The sequence below is a fragment of the Protopterus annectens genome, chromosome 2.part1 (genome assembly GCF_019279795.1).
Source record: "Protopterus annectens isolate FY-2018-M chromosome 2.part1, PAN1.0, whole genome shotgun sequence".
Lineage (NCBI taxonomy): Eukaryota > Metazoa > Chordata > Ceratodontiformes > Protopteridae > Protopterus > Protopterus annectens.
This window is the reverse complement of record NC_056729.1, coordinates 1,221,929,090-1,221,945,707: the sequence shown is the minus strand read 5'-3', so window position 1 is coordinate 1,221,945,707 and position 16,618 is coordinate 1,221,929,090. Positions and strand designations below refer to the sequence as shown.

General features: G+C 42.8%; 1 protein-coding gene across 1 annotated transcript in view; it reads left to right on the top strand.

Annotated features, from left to right (window-relative positions):
- Positions 1-16,618, top strand: part of ATAD2B (ATPase family AAA domain containing 2B) — a 4,508,062-nt gene that overhangs the window by 2,954,907 nt on the left and 1,536,537 nt on the right. Inside the window, exon 20 of the mRNA XM_044063554.1 lies at positions 2,559-2,745. Within this exon, the coding sequence (XP_043919489.1) occupies positions 2,559-2,745 (187 nt within the window). The remainder of the gene's footprint in view (positions 1-2,558; positions 2,746-16,618) is intronic.

The following is a 16,618-nucleotide window of genomic DNA, read 5'->3' as shown; positions in this document are numbered from 1 at the left end:
GTGGAATAATTGATATTTGGGTTCCTTTTTTGAATTTGCACTTTCTGTAGAGTACCTCGTACATATCCCCCCTCCATTTCTTTCTTCATTTATTTGCAGTTTAACTGGGAAAGTCCATTGGGCCAGTATGAGCCCTTTTACAATGGAGGCCTGGGGAGAAAAGCTCCATGTACATACATACAGAAAAACAATACAAGTAACAATCACATCAAAGTTAATACAGAAATAAGTGAGCAGAAGTTACTATGAACAATTTCACAATACCATCAATGAATCGCATCAAAATTAATGCAGGGTGTTACAGAAATAAAAGTCAGCAGAAGACAGTATAAACCCACACAAAATAAAACTATAAAGTATGCCAAAGTTATAGGTTTATGGTGCATTAAGATTTCTGGGAGGTAGATAACTTGTAATATTTAAAGTCAGAAAAGCAAAAAAAGAGGGAGAGTAGGAAGTTAAAGGCATCAGCTGGAGGAGGATAAATAGTATGTTTGAGTGGAAGGTAAAATTTTGAGAAGGTATACTTGATGGCAGTGGAAGTATAGCATAGAGATTAGGAGGGGTGGGAGCGGGAGCATTCCCATTTAGAAGAGAGAGATGAGTGGAGTAATTTGAATATGGGGAGGAAGTGAGTTCCATTTCCCTGCTAGGGAGAAAGATAAAAGAAATTGGCCAAGAATGAGAATGGTTTTTACACTTCCAGTAGGTTCTGTTTATTAGACCTGAGGGATTGGTCAGGAAGGTGCATGGCAAGGATGGAAGAGAGATGGGCATTGAGAAGGCTTGAAGATGACTTTATAGGCAGTTGAAAGTTGAATGAAGGAGAGATAGATGGGGAGCTCTAGCCAGTTTAAGGAGTCACAGTGGTGAAAGGAAGATTTGCGACTTGTAGCAAACTTTGAGATTTTATTGTAGCAGGATGCCAGTTTAGTTTTAAGGGTGGCTTGAAGATTGGTAAGGATGGGTGCCCCGTACATGATAGAGGGGAGGGGAGGAGGTAGGTAGTAGAGAGGGTAGGCTTAGTTGAAGAGGCTAGATACCGATTGTGACAGTAAAGCATACCAAGTTTCTGATTTTCTTAATGTTAGTTTGAAGGTGAATTTCAGACTTCAGTTGTTCATTGATAAGAACTCCTAGAAGCTTGGTATGGGGGACTACTTTGATCAGAGTCATATTTTGGCTTATTAAAGGAATTTTTGTCTATTTTTGTGTTTTTAGATGTGGTGAATGTCATGATTTTGGTTTGGATGAATTGAGAGTTAGGTGATTGTTAAGCATCCAGGCCTTGGTGCTGTTGCAGCCTGAGTTACTTGCAAGTGTGTGGGAGAGATTCAGCAGAGTAAATGATCGTAGAGTAATCGGCGTATTGGATAAGTTTAACATTTGGGATGCAAAGATGGAAGTCGTTTATGAAGATATTGAAAAAAGTAAAGGGCCCCAGTATAGAACCTTGGGAGAGGGACGCCTGAGAGAGTGTCTAGGTAGGAGGAGGTACAGTTGTTCCACTTAATGGCCTGTTGCCTTTTTGAGAGGTAACTAGAGAGCCATTTGATAGTTGGGGATGAAAAATTAAGGTGAGAGAACTTAGACATTAGTAAGTTATGGGAAATTGTATCAAAAACCTTGGATAAATCTATGAAAAGGGCAGATACTATATTTGAGTCGCTGGTATGGTTGATATTGTCGAGGAATGATAGGAGAGCAGTGGTGGTGCTGTGACTGGGTCTAAAACCATGTTGTGTTGGGCTGATGAGATTGTCTAAAAGGTAAGGTAAGAGTTGTAGATGAATACATTTTCCATGTATTTTTGAGATGGAGAGAGGTTCGCTATGGGGTGGAAGTTGGAGATGTCAGTGTTGTTGCCTCCTTAATGTAACGGAATGATGAAGGCTTTTTTCCCAGAGGAGGGGTACATAGAATTTTTGGATGGAGTGGTTAATTAGAATACAGGTGGGGAAGAGCTATGCCTCAGCAACTAACTTGAGAAAGTTGGATGGTAAGTTGTCGGGGGCATTAGAACATAGTTTTAATTTATTAAGAAGTTTTTTTAATAGTGTTGACAGGGATGGGTTTGAGGACATCCAACCTGATATCGTTGGTTTTCCTTTTCATTTATGTCTGTTTTCTGTGTATCTTTTGTTTTGCTTAGCAAGTTTTACAGGTCATGTTTCTTTCATGCTCAAGACACCTGCTTTGTATTCATTTCAGGGTGTTGGTGAAACCCAAGCCTATTATTGGCAATCAGTGACTGCAAGGTAGTGAAACTGTTGGTGGAGAGGATGACAGTCTTTCATTGTAGTTAACAGTTTTGGTTATTAGTATGCTGCTTTATTGTGCTTCCTCCCCTAAATTAATGAGTAAGCAGATGACAACCATGCTCTCTGCATTAATTTTAGACTGGCATTAATGTACACGTAATATACTAAATAACTTAAATAAAGCATTTGTGTAATATTTTAGTTATCTATCAATTACTTCAGCATAGACATACAGAAGTAGTGTTTTCAGACTGTCCGATAACTACAGTGGTCTTTGTTGTTTTTTTTGTTTAACAGTTCAGCCTGCTGCCAACCAACTTCTTATCGGCCAAGATTGCTCTTGTCAGGGGAGAAAGGCTCAGGTCAAAGTTCGCACCTTGCACCAGCTCTGTTGCACTGTCTTGAAAAGTTCTCAGTCCACAGACTGGACTTGCCAGCACTTTATTCTGTTAGTGCCAAAACACCAGAGGAATCCTGTGCACAAGTAAGTGTAAATAGTTTTCTGATTAATTATAAGGAACATGCTGAAAGTAAACAAGAGTTTAGGGGTTTATGCCACCACTCTCTTAAAATTTTTTTTTCCGATTTTTGCTGTTCATTTCTGTCATAATTTTAAAGGTAGTATCTCAGTCTTATCTTCTTAATGATGTCAGATTATCTTTCTGGTAATAGAAACTGGTTTGTGCTATTTTATGATTGTTTTTTTCAATAGATTTGACATCCAAGAAAAAATATATTTTAATAGGTTCAGATGATTGTACAATGGGCCAGAGAATGCAGAAATATGTTCCTGGCAAGCAGCTTTTAGTTTTTTGCAGATTGTTATTTTATGGCTCTGGACTGCAAACATATGTAGCTGTTTTCATTTGCTTTATTTTAGAAGTTTACTATGCTAACCAAATTGGACAGGGTTACGTAGTCTAACTGGAGCATAAAAGAAGACTTCTATGGTGTCCAGAATTTCTGGTCAACACTTTCATGTCAAAGGCCCATTTTTTGTGTTAATACTATATCTCTGAAGAGTCCCCCCCCAGCACCCCATTGCCATATCCACTAAACCTTAGGCTCCTCTCAGAGCACCATTCCATCTTATCCCACTGCATTTCTAAACAGTGTTTACTATAGCAATAACCCATACCTGGGTGTGGGTAATGCTGGATTTACCCACGGTTGGTGTGGTTTAGTCACGAGGGCGAAGCTCGAGTGACCAAACAAAGCCATCCGTGGGTAAATCCAGCATTACCCACACCCAGAAGTGGGTTATTGCTATTATACAATGACATTATTTAAGAAAAAAATAATTTTCTTAAATAATGGCTTTGTATAATGCCTCCTTGCTGCCCTTCTGCAGCTGTCTGGTATTCTGCGTCAGTTCTGATGTACTGCGCATGCGTATGCCTACGCAGTACATCAGAGCTGTGGGCAAAAGCAACAGAACAAGCAAGATCTCCATTGCTTTTTACAAACTGTTTCGCTATGTTAAATGGGTTTAACATAGCGAGACAGCTTTAAAAAAGCAACTGAGCCGTTGCTTTTTTTAAAGCTGTCTCGCCATGTTAAATCCATTTAACATAGCGAAACAGTTTGTAAAAAGCAACGGAGAAAGCAAGATCTCCGTTGCTTTTTACAAACTGTCTCACTATGTTAAATGAGTTTAACATAGTGAGACAGCATTAAAAAAAGCAACGGAGAATCTCCGTTGCTTTTTTTAATGCTGTCTCAATATGTTAAACGAGTTTAACATAGCGAGACAGTGTGAAGCAACGGAGATCTTGCATTCTCCGTTGCTGTAAAAAATGAGTTATAGTAATGGAAAAAGTCCAGGCGACCGGACCTTTTTCCATTACTATAACTCTGATTTACAACGTGCACGCTGACCAATCAGCGTGCACGTGTTTTGAATATTAATGGGGGGGGGTCGTTGTATAATGTGTTATTCTTTCTTTTTTCCTTAGTTGTCTTCCCCTATTTTGCTTATGGATAGTAAGATGCAGGAGATGTGTAGGTCAGTCACATTCATGAACGTGTTTTTTTTTCCCCTAATATCATCTCATTTTCACACTCATTCCTCAAGTGCAGTGCTGTCTGACAGCAGACCTATGCAAACTTATGTACATGCATACATGCATAGCCCAGATAACTGCTAGGGATTTATTAGTTTTATGAAGCGCACAAATTCTGTTTTTTCAATCCGCATTAAGGAGACAGTACTGTTTGCTTAAAAAAAAAAAAAAATGCATGTCTGATCTCTGAAATTGGAGCTGCTCTTGTAGCCCTTTGTGTTTACCTTTACACTCTGTTGTCCAAGATTAGACTGATTTATTAAACCTGTGTTGCTAGTGGCATAATCGGGCAAACACTGCTTCCATGTTTTTGAAACGTCTTTCACTGAGACATTCCTAGTATCATTGGTGGTTCTTTCGTTTTTCAGACAAAATGCTCATGCTGCTGATCTTCATCTTCTTTTGGTGTTTACTAGCTGTTACAGAATGTAACGCTGTTAACTGCTGCTGTTATGAGCACAATGTCTGAAGAACATTCTCTGCCAGTAGATCATTTTCATGTAGAACTTTGATTTCAGAAGTTTCTGCAGTGTGAGTATTTACATAAGACTTGTCATTGTCAGTACTGATTAAAGACCATAGACACCTCTACTTCATGTCTCATTGCCTTTTTCACTATTTTTTGTTGAAACATTTTTATTACATTTAAACACATGGGAATATTACAAACATTCTAATGTAAACTGAACTCTGCTTGAGCTGTAGTAATTTTTGTATATGTTTTTTATGTGCAAGTGAACTAGCTAGTTCTGCAACATTCAGACACACTTTCTCCTTCAGGTAATGTGTTTGTGTAAAATTCCCAAGCTGAACAGGCATTATGCATACTTGAGTATGATGTGAAGTCTTCTGCGTTGTACCAAGGCTTCAGAGAATACCAACCGTGGTCTTCAGCTTGATTCTGTGAGGAAGGTCAAGGAGAACAAAAGAAAAGGAAAAGAGAATGCACCACTTGTTTTTATCATTTTTAAACAAGAGACTGACATCACCAATGTTCATACAAGAACCTGTCTGTTGTCAAGATATAATGACGGTCACTTTCCATGATGTGAATTATGCTGTTCACAGAAGGATCAACTGTTTTGCTGTGCATTGTAGCCTTCTGCTTTTCTTTTGTAAGTCCCACATTTTGTGGTGTCTGAGGAAAGAACTGTGAACAATTCTCTACCTAGATGAAATGGGGTGCCTGTCCCCAGGGATGATTTGCCTGGTAAGAGTCTTGTCTCCTTCTTAAGAAATTCCTATCAAAGTAAAGCAGAAAGTTCAACATTTTATTTTCCCTGGTCTCCATTGCTTTGGACAAGAGATTTATTGGGCCTGATTCAGGCTTTTGATCCTTCGGTTTCTGGGGTTTACTGGTAAGAGTCAAAGGAATTCTTCAGTTTCTGAAGTTTCCTTGTACACTGAGCAGGAAATTGATTTTGAGGGAACAACTTCTGCTTTCAGTTCTTCAGTAACTGTTTCTGATTATGTGGAAAGTTTCTTCTGATAGCCCCTTAGAAGACTTCTTTTTCTGAAACCATATTCAGAATAAACTAGTTGTTTCAGTTGGAACATAGTGATATCCCACTGTCCTTAAAAAAAAATATATATATATATGATTTGTTACATCTGGAATTTAGTGAACCCATTCCTTTTCCTTCTGTTAGGGTAGCATTGGAGGATGCATTTATTAGACTAACTTTCCTGACAGCTAGCCATCTTCACCTAAGAAAGCAGATAGATTGTATAAAGTTCCCCAGCCATAAAGATTTATTTTCCAGTCCCAGACCGGACCCTGCATTGATTTCTTTGGTGAATTCTGCTGTTGCTAGTCCTCCCCTTTGATAAATTTTGGGGGAAACTGTATACTTCTGCCACATTTCATTTTAAAATTCTTAATTGTCAGGCTCATGTAAGTTTATGCTTGCATCATTTGAGAATAGAGGAACATCATAGTCACCTTTCTTTTTCCTGAGGAAAAATATTGTAGCATTCTGCTGTTCTTTTGTAAGTTCCAAGTCTCAGGTGACAGAACACTCTGAAATATGCAAACATTTTCAGGTGATGCTTCTTTCAGAGCATCTGCTAGGTCTGTAATGATGAGGTTTGCATGGTTATGCTCACAGTATCTATACGAGGATGTTAAAGCTGAAATTATGAACTCTTCTTTAGGTAGAGATGTTGTTCGTGGACCATCTACTGCTGAGGTCTTAAAGTGTGACGGGAGAAAAAAATGATTCAGGGGGTTACTTCAATTTGTTTTTAGCCTGCCTTCTTCAAGTTTGATAAAGGTTTTACAGACTATTTTTTTTTTTTTATAAAAAAGCAAAATAAAGAGATGCCAAGCTTCTGGCAAGTAGTCTTTAAAAATAATAGCAAGGGGGCTCTGAAAAGAGAGGATTATCTCCCCCAGAAGTAAGGACAGTCCTACATATCTGAATGAGTATCTGTAGATTCTTCCATTTTCCCTTCCCACCTTGGCAAAACGTAAATCTTCCCCAAAATTGTCTGTCCATTTTTCTGTGTGGCAACAGATAATCTCAGACAAATGGGTGCGGAGAGTGAATCGATATGGCAGGGGGATTCTCTCCTTCCCCTGTCCCCTTTTCAGAGGCTACTTCCCTTCTGTCATTCGACATCATCTGACTCATGAGCTGATGAAACCTGCCCCCCTGTGTTTGACTGGGAAATGTTTTTAGTCAAGAATATTTCTGTTACCAAAGAAAGAAGCGTCTTGGAAACTAGTCTTACATTTTTCTTTTTGAACCAGGTTTATACAAGTGAAAGATCTGATGTTATCCTAGTCCCCATTCATCATTTATGAGTCTAGGATCTGACATCAGATCCGAGCCGGCACACTAGACAACAGCTTAGCTCAAGCCCCTCCCATCCCACAATGCTCTTCTGCCCTCTAACCCTTTAGATCTTGTTTGTCACTTTAGTTGATCAGATGCAGATAGCTTAGCTCCTCATAATTTTCTGTAAGTAGTTACTTATTTGGGATTTCTTGTTAGTTTTTACTTTCCTTCGAAGTTTTACTTCTCCATTTAGATGTCCTTCAAGGATGCATCTGCAGTCTTTACAAATGGGTTGTCCTGTCGTCAGGCAGCCCTTCGGTCGGCCGGATTCCAAAGTCTGGGTCTGGCTTCGGCTGGAGTCGCACTTCACCCGACGTCATTGCGGCAGTTATTCGGGTATAAAGGCATCAGCCGACGCCATTTTCCCCAGTCTTTCTTGCCGCGTGGCCAAGCAGAAGCTGTTCGCAAGTGCCGGTCGGTCAGATCCAGAGATTACTACTACCGAATACTACTTCGAAGACTTCTATAAAGCTAAGTACCCCGTTGGGGACTCTTTCTTGCCTCAGCCGATGTCAGAGAAAGTTAATAACTGTTTATCTTGTGGGAAACAAATACCTCATAAAGATTTCCACTCCTATTGTATACATTGTTTAGGCCCAGACCACGACGTAGCAGCTTGTCTAGCCTGTGCTTCTTTTAACCGACGGACGCTTAGACGTCGGTCGGACTTTGCTGAACAGATTTTCGGCTCCGATTTTGCCTACATTATGCCGTCGGATCCTCCGACTACGCAAATTACCAAAAAACGCAAAGAAAAGGACCGACACTCGTGGTCCGCGGTTTTGGCCGAAACCGCGGTTAAGCAAACCACGAGTGTCTCGGTTTCGGCCGAAACCGAGCAAGCGGTTCTTTCTACAGCCGATATCATGCCTTCTACCGAGGCCTCTTCTAACCTGGTAGAAATGGCTTCTGAAATCCAACCTGCTGTTGTGGTTTCACAGGATTTATCAGACACCATTCCCCTGGATGTTTCAACCCCTGCACGTGGAGCTGCTAGGCCTCCTCCAGCTATGTCTATTAAGGCCTTTGCCAGGGCTAAAGCAGCCAAAGCATCAAAACCTGTGCCTGCCAAGCCCCCTTCTCACAGGCCCAGCTCCAGCTCCCACATGCTTTCTTTGGCTGAGGATCTCATCTCTTTAATTCGTGGAGCCCAGCCTCATCCAGACAGGGCCTCTCTCCTTCCTCCAGAAAAGAGGCCTAGAGCAGAGCCCCCTGAGCCAGTATCCACTGATGATTCCTCTGATGACTCAGAACATACAGACCCTCCTGAGGCTTCTTATTCTCCTTACGAAGATTCTGATGCTGAGGAGTCCATCCCTTCAGCCTCTCCTCCTGAGGAATTTTCCTTTGGGGAAACCTTGCATGCTATGAGGGAACAATTTCAGTGGCAGGGCCAAGATTTCTCAGACTCTAGAAAAAGGCTTAGGACCTTTCTACATTTGCCACAGCATAGGCCTTTAGCTATACCTCCAGTTCTTCCTGTTGTTGATGATGCATTTAATGATGCTTGCACTGCTCCTGATTCTTTACCTCCGGCTCCTGCTAAGCCCGATAGGTACTACAGGGTCCCGGACACTCATCACCACTTATATAAGGCTCCTTTTGCAGATCCAGAGACTATCTCCCAGGGTCCTAAAGCTGTAGCCGCTACTACTTCTAAAAACCTTCTCCCCTCTGAAAGGGAATCCAGGTCCTTAGAGAGATGGGGTAAAAAAGTTTACACCTCTGCTACTTTGTCAGCTAGAGCTTTGAACTGCCAATTTCATATGATTCAATATCAAGAGTTTATGCTTGACCAGTTGACTAAAAAGCTGTCCTCTGAAGAATCTTTAGATAAAAAGTATGTTCAAGAAATGGTACATAACATACAGCAGGTTAGTAACCATTCTTTAAAATGTGGCTATGATGCACTGGAGGCTTCCTTTAGATCAGCCATGACTGGCACAGTTATCAGGAGACATGCATGGTTGAAAGAACAGGCACTACCAGACCATGTCAAATCTAAGCTTTTGGATGCACCTATGGACAAGGTCAATTTATTTGGTTCCCCTGCTCAGCAGGTACTAAAAAAGATGGAAGAGAAAGCAAAATCTGTGCAAACAGTGAAAGATTTCTTACAAGTTCAACCTCCAAGGTTTAGCAGGAACTGGCCCTCCAAGAATTGGTCCTTTCCGGAATCCTCTAAGTCACAAAGGGGCAGGAATAGGCGCTCTAGAGGCAGACACCAATCCAGGGGTGCCTACAGGGGTCGCCAGTGGCAGGGTAACAACCAACGAGGCATGGATACAGCCACCACCACTGCAACAACTCAATCACAGTGACTTGGCGGTGGCACCGCCTACCAGGGAACAACTAGAAGCACCCTTAGGCGGAAAGCTAACCTTATTCTCAAGAAACTGGCACTGCATTACAAGAGAAAAATGGATTTTGCAAACTATAGACCAAGGTTACAGGTTCCATTTCCATACTCTACCAGAAAAGAGAGGAATGCCAAACCTTCCACCTACTCAAAGGACAGAAGCTCTAAAGCAAATATCTCAATTATTAAGAATGAGAGCTGTGGAAAGGGTACCATCTATGGAGCAAGGAAAGGGATTTTACTCCAGACTCTTCCTGGTACCAAGAAAAGAAAACAAATGGAGGCCTATTCTAGACCTGTCCGCTTTAAACACATTCCTCATTGTTCCAAAATTCAAAATGCTGACCCTACAGCAGCTTCTTCCCATGCTGGGCAAGGAGTCTTGGCTGGTAACTCTAGATCTCAAGGAGGCATACCTGCACGTCCCCATAAGACCAATTTGCAGAAGATACCTCAGATTTCTTGTAGGATCAGAGCATTATCAATTCTCAGCATTGCCCTTTGGCTTATCTACTGCGCCCAGAGTGTTCACGAAATGCCTGGCATCAGTAATCGCTCATTGCAGACTTCAGGGGATTCAAATCTACCCCTACCTGGATGACTGCCTGATACAAGCGGACAACAAAAACAAGCTAACGGAAGACTTACAAAGAGTCATCTTCTTGCTGCAAGCCCTGGGATACACAGTCAATACAAAAAAGTCAAGGCTGATTCCATCCCAAAGAATAACTTTTCTGGGTGCAGAACTGGACACATCAAAACAAATGGCATTCCTAACTGCAGAAAAGAAAGAGCAACTTCCTCTCTACTTCTTGGCATTAACAAAGCAGAACCATCTAACTGCAAGAAAAGTGCTGCAAGCTCTAGGCTTCATGGCATCCTGCATAATACTGGTCCCTCATGCCAGGCTGCATATGAGAAAGCTACAGTGGTACCTAAAGAACTTATGGTCCCAGCACAAGCACAGCCTAGAAACCAAAATTCCAATGATCCCATGCCTGAAACAGGAGTTCCTATGGTGGGCCCAGGCCTGCCAATCAAACACAGGATTGCCCTTCTGCAAAAGCCAACCAAGACAAACCATCACGACAGATGCCTCAGACCTCGGTTGGGGGGCACACATGCTGGACAAGTGCATTCAAGGCCTATGGACTCAAGAGCAGCTGCATCTGCACATAAATCTCAAAGAAATGATGGCAGTAAAATTGGCAATCCAGGCATTCAGACCCTTTCTCCAAGAAGGCCAGTTAATGATAAGGACAGACAACACCACAGTTATGTGGTACATCAACAAACAGGGAGGCACACACTCATACCCTCTATGCCGGCTGGCACTGGACTTATGGGATGTGGCTCTGAGCTACAACATTCAGTTACAGGCAATTTATGTACCAGGGAAGGAAAACATTCTAGCAGACATATTAAGCAGAACTACAACAGATGCTCACGAATGGATGCTACATCCGGACATCTTCAACACCATCACAAGAAAATGGAGATTACCACAAATAGACTTGTTTGCATCCCCTTTCAATCACCAGTTGAAGAAATTCTGCACAAGGACTTACCACCCACTTGCTTGGAAGGTGGACTCCCTCTCTTTCAGTTGGAAAAGCCTGACAGCATACGCCTTCCCACCACTTCCTTTGATGCACAAGGTGCTTCTGAAGATCAAAGAGGAACGTCCGAGGATCATTCTGATAGCCCCAAACTGGCCAAGACAACATTGGTATCCACTGCTGAGGAGCATGTCCCGGGAACAAATATGGACACTGCCCCTGATCCCATTACTGCTAACACAGAACAACTACAACATCCTGCATCCAAACCTAAAAACTCTGCAGCTAACTGCCTGGAACATTACATAACAGCAATTAACCCAAATTTATCCCAAAGGGTTAAAGACATAATCCTGGAGGCTCGTAGACCTTCAACAAGAAAGAATTATGCAGCAAAATGGAAAAGATATCTCATCTGGAGTACTGCAAAGGGGCAAGATGTGACACTGGTGAACATTGCCAACATCCTGGAGTACTTGGCAGAGCCCTACCATACAGGCCTGTCCTATTCTTCCATCAAGATACATGCATCAGCTATTTCAGCAGAATACAGCTTGGATCCTCCTGTCTTCTCGCATCCTCTGCTCAGACAGTTTCTGAGAGGAATTAAAAATGTAAAACCTCCCAGGAAACCTCCATTGCCAGCATGGGACTTGAACTTTGTGCTAGAAAAACTGACTCTTCCTCCTTTCGAACCAGCAGCAACAGCAGAATTACAATACTTATCCTGGAAGACTGCTTTCCTGCTGGCAATAACTTCAGCAAGAAGGGTCTCTGAACTACAGGCATTAATGGCAGTGCAACCCTTCCTGATCTTCCATCAAGATAGAGTATCCATGAGAACAAACCCTACATTTATGCCTAAGGTGGTATCCAGAGTCTCTTTAAATCAGGCTATCCACCTTCCTACTTTCTTCCCCAACCCACAGAACAGGGAGAAAGGCTCTTACATACCTTGGATGTACACAGACAATTACGCTACTACCTGGACAGGACAAAAACAATAGAAAACTGACCAGCTTCTGGTAGCATATGCAACAGGAAAGGAAGGGAAACCAATTTCTAAACAGACAATCTCCAAATGGATAGGAAATTGCATTAGATTTTGTTACTCCTACCATGGAAAGAAGACTCCAGAGAACATCAGGCCTCACTCCACAAGGGCTACAGCCACTACCACAGCTTTCTTACGAGGAGTGGCTACCAAGGACATTATAGAGGCTGCTACTTGGACCTCCGTGCATACATTTGCCAAGCATTATAACTTACCTCTATACTCCAGATCCCGTGCTGGTTTTGCCACTGCTGTTTTGCAAGGGATCCTAACTACACCATAATCTCTTCTCATTTCCTCCTCCCCTAGTTTAGCTATGGTATTCTACCCATTTGTAAAGACTGCAGATGCATCCTTGAAGGACATAGTACAGTTTTGTACCTACCATAAATGTAGATGTCCGAGAGGAATGCATCTGCAGTCAGGATTACCCACCCTCCTTCCCCTCTGAGGTATTCCTAGGGTATTTGCCAATCTTCAGCTAGCTTGGGGGGGATCTATTATGGTGTATTTGTTTGTATATATGTACATACATGCTTATTTTGTGTGTTTGCTCTCTACTATTTGGAAACTTTGGCATTTATCCAAATTTAGCCATCCAAGAGGGCACCTGGCATCTGGGGCAAGAAACACTGAGGAAAATGGCGTCGGCTGCTGCCTTTATACCCGAATAACTTCCGCAATGACGTCTGGTGAAGTGCAACTCCAGCCGAAGCCAGACCCAGACTTTGGAATCCGGCCGACCGAAGGGCTGCCTGACGACAGGACAACCTATTTGTAAAGACTGCAGATGCATTCCTCTCAGACATCTACATTTATGGTAGGTACAAAACTGTACTTTATCAATAGTGTTTTTCTGGTCGTCTGTTGTTTTTGGTTTTTGGCGCCCTTTTCCATTGACCAGTTTCGTAGCGTAGGAACCTCTTCCTAGCTGTCCCCGCAATTCTATAATAATTTTATTTACATTTTATTGATAATTTAATAGTGTATTAATAATTTATTATTGTTTAGTCTCTTCAGATTTCCTTTGTTGGTACTGAATAGATCTCAGGGTTTTGGACTTCTAGCCTGGTTTTCCCAACTCCTCTTTAAGTCTTTCCTTTGGCTTTGGCTGTTTCCACATGTCAGACAGGCTTTTGGGGTTCAAGAGGCGCTCCTTGTGTGGTCGGAAGATCCATTTTCAACTCGCACGAGGAGTGCCTCTTCTGTCTTGCGCCGGCCATCTGGAGGTTGAATGCAGCATTTGTGCTGCATTCAACCTCAGGGCTCTGGTTGACTGCCGTGACATGCTTCTTCTAAAAGGCCTGGTTCAGCGGCGCCCCTTGGTTAAGGAATCTTCCTACTAGCTGGATCCTCTGGCCACAAGAGGAAACCTTCGAAGGGGGGTTCTTTGCAAGAAAGCTAAGCTGTTGGATCCCAGATCCAACTCCAACCTTAACGGTGTCAGATCCGAGGATCTCCAATCCAAGAACGTCTAAAGAGTCGTCTCCCGAATCCAGGGCTTCCACTCCCAGCCCTTCGGATCCAAAGATTTTTGGTTCGACTCCCGGATCAGAGGCCTTCGGATCCGAGTCAAAACAGACTTACCACAGATCTGACCTTTTTGGAGCCGAAGGGTTTGAGGACCGTCTCATTGGGCCCTCATGTTTCTTTGGATCCATTACAGTCGGATCCAAGACCCATGTTGGATTCCATCCTGGTGGAGGATCTTCTTTTGGATCTTATGGGAGGAGATAATTTATTCTCTCCTGTGCGCAGGATCTGTTCCCAGGACCAGCGTAGAAGACCTTCAGGGTCCCAGCATGGGTCACTGGCTAGGTCCTCAGTTTCCTCCCGATCCTCCTGGAGCATCCTCCCATTTGATATGGACAGGATGATGTGGTCCTTCTTGAGGGCTCAAACTGAACTGGTGCTCTTGACTTCCCCAGCCCACAGGATTGCAAAACCTTCTCCTAGTCCCAGACATCTTTCTCTTCGTCTGACTTTGAAGGGTTCGGACTTACGGGAACCGGCACCCAGCAGGGAGGTGATGGGGACTACTGGGACTTCTCTTATCCCTACCAGATCAGAGTCTATGGCCAGCTCTGCTCCCCTTCCCCTGGGACAGGCTGGGCCACCAGTCTAGGTTGTCACCCCGGTATCTGTGGGGGGCTGGTTCGAGTCAAGGCCTTTTGGAACAATGTTCTTCATGTTTCACTGTTGCAGATCACATTTGGGTTATCCCTGCCAGGGTTGCTCTTGTCCGGCACAAATACCAGAGGTGTAGTATTTTTGCGTTGGTTGGTGTCGCTTGAGGACTGATATCAGGTCATCAGTAGTATAAAGTAAGGCAGCTGATGCCATTACGTCAGTCTTTCTTGCCGTGGAGCCTGAACCCAAAGCAGTTAGCATGAATGCTGGTCGACTGCTACCTGAGTTTTCGTCTACCGAATTGAAGTTGAAGTCTTCTAAAGTTAAGTACCCCATTGTGGATCCTTTTTTCTTGCACTAACTGATGTCAGAAAAAGTTAATTGTCTTGCCTGTGGAAAGCAAATACCACACCGAGATTTCCACTCTTACTGCATCACTTGTTTAGGCCCAGAACATGAAGTCCCCTGTTGTCGCTTCTGTGCTTTGTTCAAAGCCAGAACTATCTGTCGTCAGGCCCTTATTGTAGCCAGATATTTTTGTTTACAGTCCTCGAATTCCGATATGGCTTCGATAAGTCATCCAACAGCAGATCTTCCCAAAAAACGTAAAAATAAAGACAGGTCCAAACCTACCGACGACGCTTCCGTTAAGCTAGTAGTCAGTCCTCCAGTACTCCGTGAAGCACTTTCACTGCCCCTGATGCCCGCTTCAGTTGATTCGCAAGCTTCTAGCGAGACCCTTTCGGAGTCCAGTGTACTGCAAAACTCTTCTTCGACTAAGGATCCTGCGGTCGTCTGTACCTTGAATGGGTCCAGAGCCGCTGAGCAGGCACCGGCTTCCGAGGAATTCCTTTGCACTACCGAATCTCGACACAAACGGATGTCTTCTTTCACAACTACTGTTCTTTCAAAAATGACCAAGTTTCTTAGGTACAGGATTCGAACCACACCCAAGAAACCGACTACCCACTCTCAGGCGCCTGCTACCTTGCCTCAGTCTCAAATGCTTAAAATGGCAGAAGACATTATCTTAACTTATTTTCTTACGGGTCTACTGCTTGAGGTGGCTTCTCCTATTTTGACTAGGTGGGTCTATCAGTGAGCCAGTTTGCTACCGATCTGGTAACATATGGATTGATGCCTAGTTGAGAGAGTTTATCTATTATGCCCGAGTGGGGAATAGTGTCAAAGGCTTTGGCCAGGTCAAAGTAGGCAGTTTACACGGTCTTCCCTTTGTCGATGGCTTTGGTGACTGTCTCAGAGAAGTCGACTAAATTTAGCAGAGATGACCTCCCCTTGACGAAACCAAACTGTGTGGGATTGAGTGTTTGCAGGTTACCAATGTCCTTGTTATTGCGGTTCATGATGATCCGTTCCATGACCTTGCAGAGAAGGCTAGTTAGGCTGATGGGTGTATAGTTTCCCGGATCGGTGGATGCTCCACCTTTGTGCAAAGGGATGACAGTGGCTCTCCTCCACTCAGCTGGGACAAAGCCGGTACTCATGCTTTGGTTGAATAGGATGCCTCATGATGCTGCAAGTTCCAGCCTGAGTGACTACGGATAACACAGATACCAAGTTATTCTAAGTACATAACTATTATTCAACATATTATCCTTAAATAATCTATTACTTCTGATTCCCCTTTTAAATCTAAAGTTACTAAGAAGCTTAAAGAGTGCTTACCCATTCCCATAGCCTCAGATTTCAACTGTTTCTTAAGTTTTTCTGTGTCTGGGTTACACTTTCAGTTCTCTGTATTACCCTTTGGGTTATACACCACTAGAAGGGTTTTCAAAAAGTGTCTAGATCCAGTTCTAGCATATTGCATACTGTACTGGATTCACATTTTTCCTTATGTAGACAAATTGTTTATCTTTGCAGTTATTTTAAAAGTGTCAGGGATCTCTCACTTGCGTGAGAGATCTCATTCACAGACTGGAGTTTCAGAAGATCCAAAAGTCTTGTCTGACTCCTTCTCACAGGATTGTTTTCCTGCAGTGTCTCTTACATACCTCAGTTCAAAGAGTTTTTCTTGCACAGGATAAAAAAAAGCATACCTGTAGATCTTTTCCTGAGTTTTTTTTTCACTCAACTCAAAGCTTCAGCCAGGGCATTTATTCAGATGCAGGGATTCATAGCATCTATGATTCTCTTGGTTCCTCTAACCAGACTCCACGTGAAAAATTCAGTGGTACCTAAAATATGTATGGTCCCAGCATCAACATTCCCTGATATTTCAGATTCCAGTTTTGGGATTTGAAAAAAGTAAACTACTTTGGTGGTGAGACCATTTCCATGTGAGTCATGGTCTCCCATTTTCTCTTTCAGCTCCAGCACACTTTGTAACTG